At 32.5% G+C, this 8,781-nt stretch overlaps 1 protein-coding gene across 1 annotated transcript; it reads right to left on the reverse strand.

Moving 5' to 3' along the window:
* Window positions 1–440: 440 nt before the first annotated feature.
* On the reverse strand, window positions 441–6,907 carry LOC110738738. Its single transcript, XM_021919157.1, has 7 exons — window positions 6,364–6,907; window positions 4,482–4,553; window positions 4,332–4,396; window positions 2,922–3,069; window positions 2,733–2,816; window positions 2,176–2,271; window positions 441–945 (listed from the first exon to the last, which is right to left on the reverse strand). The coding sequence occupies exons 1-7, from the start codon at window positions 6,631–6,633 to the stop codon at window positions 940–942; spliced, it is 741 nt and encodes a 246-aa protein (XP_021774849.1). The 5' UTR covers window positions 6,634–6,907; the 3' UTR covers window positions 441–939.
* Between the last annotated feature and the right edge of the window lie 1,874 nt (window positions 6,908–8,781).

The following is an 8,781-nucleotide window of genomic DNA, read 5'->3' on the forward strand; positions in this document are numbered from 1 at the left end:
CTTGTAATAAAAATAAACATTTAGTGATACAAAAATGATCATGTACTAATACAGAAATAAACATTCCGAAAATTCATAATTGGAAAGGGGGTGCATGTAGTGTTCTCTGCCATGGGGTGTAGGTAAAAATTTGTATAAGAACCCTGTCCATTAAAAACTCTGTCCATTAAAAGCCCTTTAAGCTTGACCCTGACCCTAATATCATTGGGCTACCCTACCCAATAACCACCTCTAGTCGCGAATAATCGATATTATTGTTGATATTCATTTGGTGCACCATGAACATATTAAACTACTGAAGTGCCAAAGGTTAGAGTCTTAGACACCCGACTTAGGTACAAGACAAACAAAACACGAAATCACTTATTGAATTTGATTAGATAAACAGATAAACTCCACAACAAGCTTTCGATAGGATGCAAGGCCAAAGTAGAAGAAACAAAGACAACACATATCCAAACCTTGAATTTTGGATTTCAGTTTCGAATAGAAGAAACAAAGACAACACATATCCAAACCTTGAATTTTGGATTTCAGTTTCGAATTGGCCACAATGGGCATTTTCAAATATTCGTCACAGTATCACCAGGCTTTCCGATAATTCACATTTTCCGCAACATTTACAAAGAACCCTGACATCATTTTACGATGTCCTCAAAAGATTGACATGAAAACCATGGGAGGAGAAGTGAGAAAGAGGGGGGAGAGAGCTTAATAGCCTAAAGCACTCGAGTTTCACATTTACAATTTGTTTGAGTGCTGCCCTACATATTTAAGGAGGAGAAAACCAGTATGATAACTAGCAGGAGAAGTTGGTAGCAAAATCTAGATGGTGCTATGTAGAGCATCAACAAGTCGTATGCAGTTGATACCTCTTGCTTTGTTGGAGTAAAATCGTCTGAATTCAAACATTGGTTAAAACTCGTCAATGTTGATAGCTCAGACCTGAAACCAGAAAGGAAGATTTAGCAACTAACACAAGCAGACATGCAGTTCAGCATATTAGCATAAATTAAGAGGCAATAGCAGAGTAAATCTCCGTAGTATGACAGTCATCCCAGGACAACATACTACAGACAGCAACTTAATTTTGGTGTTCATTATATAAATTCAGCAAGGTACCACATAAGATAAGATGAGGAGAGACGAGGGGAGAGGGAAAGGAGAGCAGGTGCAACTGTTTCAAGTCTTTTTCTTGCTGATAATCTAAGGAAAGACACGAGGAACAAAGAAATCAAAGCTGAAACCAGAAGGGTGATTGGAAACACTCAGCAATGGCTGCTAAATATCTAACTACGAAGAATTAGACAACAGCGCACTTCTACATCCTTAACAGTTAACGAGACTACAATATGGATTAATTATCTTTCTGCAGCAGTTCCCTCACCTGGAAAGATGTCAATCATTTACAGATTTGACTACAGTAATTACAGAAGTCTCTTGCTCAAGTATCCTGTATAACTAGAAATACCCGAATACCCCTCTTGCACTTATGGTGGAAAACTACATAAACTGGTATAGACAAGACTACTCTCTTTGCGCAATGTCACTATCGGACAGCCATTCATGTTAAACCAATGAACTCTTCCCAAAGCCAAGGTTCCCTTAAGAAGATGTATAAAAGCAGAAACAAAGATTCTATAATCATGCTAAAACCACAGGACACCTTCAACATGGTAATTAATTTCATCATCCTTATTCTCTAACTCTGACAGTTAGTCGATCTTATTAATCAGATAATTATTGGAACCTCCTCTCAACGCTGCCACCAAAATCCCTAATTTACATCCGTACACAAAAAATACTCATTTTGAACATGCAAGTCAATTTCCTCCGCTAGTAAAGTTAACAAATGCAGAAAATAGGCAGTTGATGCCAGATTTTATTCCCACTGGCAAAGAGAACTGTTCCATTGCCCAAAAAAGATTTTATTGTGTAAAGAAGAATTGGATAATAGCAAGAATGGAGTTTTAATTGCTTAGAGAAAAACAAATACCCCGAGCATTAAAAAATTATGACCAGAAGGTAAATAAAATCAGTATGAAGCAAGATGATTTAGAAATGGGACTTCCAATATAAGTAGTTCCTTTTTCCACAATAACAAACAACCCGCGAAAGGAATAGGACAGGAAGTTTCAACTACAAGACTTGAATAAAAGCAAACAAGTGACTAACCTGTCGTCTCCTCCTGGTGTACAAGATGTACCATGAGCGGACCAGGACATAGCATGGAAGAAGAAAGCCAGCAAACTGAAGGAAGGAAACTTCATACTGCATTGCATAACCAACAGTTAAGTCCTAAACTCTTGAACAACATGAAGAAGTAAATACTTCACAAAAGCATATAGCATGTTTGTCTTTGGTACGCATGATAGCTTCCATAACACAACCAAACCACAAGAACAGAAACACTGGTTCTGAGTAGTTACAGAAATGCATACTGCCAAGTGCCAAGCTAACTAAAATTCAGTTAAACATTCTAAAGTACAGTGTCATGTGTCATGTCGACCTTTCAATTCCCAACCCAATGAAATCTGTCCCTCCAATTAAAGAGCATGATACTATGATGGGACCACATGAGATCTGAGTTGCAAGATTGTTTCACAGAAAACAAGTTTTGTTTAAAGCACAGCATTAATTTTGCACATCCTTGATTTAAAAAAAGCAAGACAAAACATGTCCCACAAATTACAAGATTATATAGGATGACATAGTCATCTTACAAAACTTACATGAAAAAACGTCATATAACCCTGCATCAGCCCAAAATCTCTTGTAATCATCAACACTTGATGGATTAGCAAGACAAACATCAACTGCAAAAGCAAAGCAATACATAAATATCTCAAGGCTTAACATTAAAGAAAACTGAGAATTGAATTTGGCTACAAAAGAACACGATATTGAATGTAGGGTCATACAATGATAGCTATTGAGCGCAAATATGTGACATTGCCAGCATTTGCAACAGCATAATCTTCATACTCTGATTCCAGTAATTGACGCTCAGCAGCAGCTAATGCCAAAAGATGGTGGTCACGGAAACCAAAATGATGACCCCAAGCTTGACTGCAAAATAGATACACCAAGCAAGCAATCAAGAGATTAATACAGCAGTTATTCATATAAAAAAGACCAAGATCTCGTAAAGCAATCAGATTATCAGAGACAGACTACAAGATAAAGTTTAAAAACAATGGCTTCAATAATTTAGGCTTTACTCCAATTATGGCAGCTCACAAAACAGCACTGAAGAAAATGTGAGAAGATTAGCAAAACCTAAGCGACCATAAGATAATACTGTAAGATAACAAAAGCGAAATCCACCACCACCACTCAGTACTAATACCACAAACAGCAAGCCCCAGGAGGTCAAAATATGCATCACCTCTAAACAGTTAAAATTAGAAAAGAAATATTGCTTCTATATTCAGTCTCCCTAAAACACCAAATTTACATCTTAATCGGAAAATAGAATAACTCAATAATCCAATGGGCCTTGGCTGTCATAGTATCATTCAATTATAAATGTAAAGCTTTTATAGCTTACACTAACTAATTAATGATCAAGGTCACAAAAATCCTTGTTCACCTATGAAATGGACCTCCTGACAAACACTAGTAATCATTTTCCTTCAACGACATTCATGAAAACCCAAGACCACTAGAAAATGGCATTTCAGAGATTCACCTCAACTGGAACTCTCTTAGTGGCTTCAACCGAGGGACCAAAAAACGAAAAAAATCCAATGTGACCCAACAAAACATTAAAAATAACTACAGCCTTCATAGCAACCTAAAAGATGTTAGAGGTATAAGTCACTCTCCTAAAGGCCGGCCACTGCCTAATTTAGACAGGACCACATTCCCTACTGATGTCATTCATTCATCAGGTACTTGTTACCCCATAATCTTCCTGATACTAGCATTAATCTAGAATATGATTGAGTCTGTTGACTTCATAGTACATAGTCAAAAAGTTTAAACTTTTTATTGACAACACATGCCAAATGTATGTCCAAAAGAAGTAATTGTACCTAACGTTGTTTGATGGAACTACTGACAGCAAAAATAGTGTGATCACCATGAGAATATGCTCATATTTCTTGCAGAACAACTATGTATTATAACTTGGTATGGTATGACATAATTGATGTTGAAGAGCATCGATTGAATGTGGCACAATACTATCGTACAGTAAGAGAAGATTCAACTTGGAGATTCACTAATACTTTCTTTTAACATTAGACATTTAGACCTGAACAATTATCTTAAGAGAGAAAAAACCAATAAAAGAGACACTTGCGAAAGTCTCCAAAATTCAGTATTACCTAAGATCAACTGCCATGACATCGGGGACAGGTTTTGGTGGGAGCGTATAATTGGGTGTAAACACCTGCAACACAGGAAACGCTCTTTTAATCATCAATAATTTAGCAACATATCAAGTTAGCAAATACAAAAAGATCAGCAATACCGACCTGATTGCATATCTCACAGGTGATATCACCCTTTTTGTTGCACCATTTCTGAATGCACTTCCTATGAGCAAACTGTTTACAAAGGGACCAACAATTTTAGTACCATTCCATCATGAACAAAAAAAAAATCATAGAAAGACAAAGATGAGATTTTTTTTTTAAAAAAAAAGGATGAAATCATTTACGGACTAAATTATGTTTGGATAACAACTTTGAAGGGAAAAAGACGAATAATAAAAAGAGGGGGAAATGGAAATCTCATCTCTTCATGAGCGACAAAAAGGAAAAGGTGTTCTTTCCATCCAAAGCTTTCAAATTAAAGGCTTAGTTTGTTAAAAAGGTATGGAAATAGATCCACATTACTTCATAAGTAAGTCTATTAAGTAATTATCTTCCATTTACAAGTGGGAAACACATACTACTACAAAGTGACAAACTTTTTCTATCTTTTATTTGATTTCATTCACTAAAATTGATCATTGATCAAATTGTCCTTTATCCTCATCAAATAATGACAAACACACTCATATTTCACAACAAACCAATTCACATTAGTACCATCTAGAATTCCCTTGCCTCGACTTCCTTAACTCAACCAAATTACTTTCCGAATAACGAAATTACGGAAAATGGATCCATCCCTCTTCCTCCACTCGAAACCCCAGTACCCAAACACAATGTAATTGATGTGGGAAACAAGTAATCATGATTTACAAGATCAGCAAACAAGTAATCATGAATTTAAGGCGAGCTACAAATCAAATTGATATTAATCTATTCAAAAGAGGGGACAAAATAATAGAATTTGGAAGCTTAACACAGAAGAAACAATGCAATTAAAAGTTACTTCCATTATTAAACACATGAGAACAACCAATCATCACGGATAAAACTTTTAATATAATCCACAACTTGTTAATCATATAATCTACAAGTTTTTGTCAACCCTTAACAACAATTGAATACTTTTCTTGGATTAGATATTATAAAAATTTAATATTTTCACTCAAAAAATAGATAATAAATCCACTCCGTTTAGCTTCAAAATCAAGCCGATACCGTTCACGTAGACTCGGGGGTAGTTCGGCTTTAAAAAGTCATTTAGCCAAAAATAAATAAATAAATAAATAAAAGGTAAGAAAATTAATAACTTTCCTAATTAGCTTGAAGGTGAAAAAAAAAGGCGATGATATTCTGGGATTTATTATGAAACAGTTCAATATTATATTCCGTAATTAAAATTATAAGCATCAAGAAACTACATGAAAAAGAGACGGTCAAGTTCAACATTAGTTTCTTGGAATTAAAATTAATAAAAAAATGTAAACTATTTTCAAGCTTAAAAGCCCAGAATTTCAAACGGACAGAAAAAATTAATTAGTGAGCTGACTAATTTCAAGCTTGAAAGCCCAGAATTTCAAACGGTCAGAAAAATTAATTAGTGAAAAAAAAAATCTTACTCCGTAGTAATTCAACTAAAAAATTCATTTCAAGTATTTTTATAAAAAAGTTTTTTTTTTAAAAAAAATAAAATAAAATTGTATATACAAAAATCAACAAATTAAGGGGAAAATTCCAAATTCAAAATAAAAAAAGCCCAAACAGCAAAGACAAAGTAGATAAATCAATTTCCAAACAATTAAAAAAAAATCAAGATACCCCAGAAACTTTGGAAATAACAAAGAAGTTCATAAATAATTAGAAAAAACACTCAAAGTAACAATTTCATACTTAAAAAAATAACTACATACAATTCTAAGCAACTATTCAAATCATCAGAACTAGATAAGAAAACAAATTCAACTTCAAAATTTAAAAAAATTAAAACTTTTTTTTTAGTTTGTAAAAAAAGAAATTAAGGGAGAGAAGAAAAAGAAGAGACCTTCAAAGTACCATTACAAGCGCAAGGAGATTCCAAAGAGTGATCATCATCTTCTTCCTGACAAATCCTACACTCTTTCTGAAGCAAACAACTTGAAGATGAACTACTAATTATTTTTTTATTAAAATTGTTAATTTCTTTTTCATTTTTTTTCTGATCAATTTTTTCATGAACCCCAGAATTTCCATCTTCTAATTCATTCCCAGATGAAGAATGTAAACATGCTGTAGCTATTATTCTATCCACACACACCATGAAATCATTCACCATTTTTTAAAAAAAAAAATTGTGAAAAAAAAATTTGAAAAAAAAGGGGAATTAAGAGGAGAAAAACAGGGGAGAAAGCAGAGGAAATGAAGTGGGGGAGTTTGGGTTTTATATATGAATAAAAAAAAGTTTTTTTTTTTTTTTTTTTTTTTTTGGGAATAAAAATGGGAATAGAATGGTGCTATAAAAAGGCAGGAAGTGGGTGGTGGGAGGCGGAATTTACGAAAGTGGGTGAGTTTTTAAATTATTTATTTAATTTAATATTTAATTAATTAATTAGTTAATAAAATTAATTGTTTTGTTTGTAAAATTACAGTTTTTGGGGAGTTGTAAAAAAATATCTAAAGGAAGATAGTGTTATTGGCATGAAAGATGGTGCAACAAGCCAACAACTGCCCTGAAAAGCTGAGCTATTGTTGATTTGGGATTTGACCACTTTGATATTGGACACTACATTTTTAGATATGGTGTGGGCCTTGTGTCATTTGTTCATTTGGTGGTTGCTCACCTCGAATGTGTGCATATTGTTATGCTTGGAGTTACCAATGGAGGAAAAAAGTTAGACCGATATGATAATTCGATCTGAACTAAACTCAGTAAATAGGAAAAGAAATGTGTTTGTGTTTAGAATGGTATAAATTTAAGGTTTTTTGTTGATAAGAAATAAAGATAATGCCATAGCTTGATCCAAATTTAATTGGAAGAGTAGTGTATCTACTATCTAGCTATGTTGAGATTTTAGCCATTTGAAATTGGATAAGATGGATACAATTCTAATTTTCATATTAAACTTATGTTACATTATTAATGATATTGATAAGATAAGATAAGACTCATAAGAGATATGATTCTCTAACAAAATAATGGATATGATGTTGACTGTAATAACAGGCGTAAACCGTTAACAAAAGAAAAGAGAAAACCTTTTAGTATTAAGGTTTGTATGTCCATACTTGGAAGAATATTTGTAGTTATATTAAAAGTAACATAAATAAAGTATTTTTACAAAAAAATATAAGATTTATATCAATATATTATATTTCATCCATGGAAAAATGACTGTATTACATGACATTTCTCTCTCAATTATCGAACTCATTTTAAATGAAAAATTGAAAGCTTGGCCACGAGCCCAATATAATTTCATTTAACATTTCAATGTATGTGCAAATATGATAAAGTTTCATGAATGCATCTCTTTAAAATATCTACACAATCAATTAGACCTTCAACATTTTGTAGTAACATTTTTCTTACTCGATTAAGGGTTAAAAAATCCATTTGGATTCTTCAATTAGAAGTTAAAAATATTTAATTACATACTTTAATAAGGTAATTTTAGTCACATAGTAAGTATAAAAAAAAAGTAAAATGTGTTAATTATTCAACAAAGGGGGAGTATTTTCTTTTTATTATTGGAATTGCATATTTAGACATTTTAAACAAAATCCTACTCCGTACTAGTAAGATTGAATGGTCAAATCTTGCTAAGTTTGACTTGCAAAATTTCAAGTACAATAACCAATTAATATGTCAAATTGAGCCATATTAAATTTTTGGGAAAAAAAAAGGTCATGATAGTTTTTTTTTTTTTTTTTTTTTTTTTGAGGGCAAGCAAAAAATTAAAAAAGGCGATGATAGTTGAATATGAGGTTTGATGTTTTTAGTTTTTATACCTCTCAAAAAAAAAAAAAAAAAGAGAAGTGTTTTTCCATAGTCTTTCACCTCAGCTAATTGAGGCTTTCACATGGAGGTATACCAATTTGTTATGTTTTTGAGCTAGAATATGATACTCTATACGATAATACTTCCTTCGTTTCTGAAAGTTTGACTCGATTTACAATTGTGCAGTTTCCAATGAACATCTTTGACCATGAATAAATCGGTTTGTATATAATTGAAAATTATAAAAAGTTGATATTTAGATTATTTATAATTAGGGAAATCTAATAAGACCTCACAAGCTAATTCATTTATATTGTATAGCTTATAAAATGTGGTCCACATGAATAGTAAGTGAGTCGAACTTTCAGAGTTAATATTTTTATGGTAGTACGCAAATAAAAGTAGGGGGTATTCATTTTATTCGATAAAAACCAAAAACAAACAGAATTCAAACTGAATTGTTAATTCGGATTGGATTGAAATTTT

Source organism: Chenopodium quinoa, unplaced genomic scaffold (assembly GCF_001683475.1).
Source record: "Chenopodium quinoa cultivar QQ74 unplaced genomic scaffold, ASM168347v1, whole genome shotgun sequence".
Classification (NCBI taxonomy): domain Eukaryota; kingdom Viridiplantae; phylum Streptophyta; class Magnoliopsida; order Caryophyllales; family Amaranthaceae; genus Chenopodium; species Chenopodium quinoa.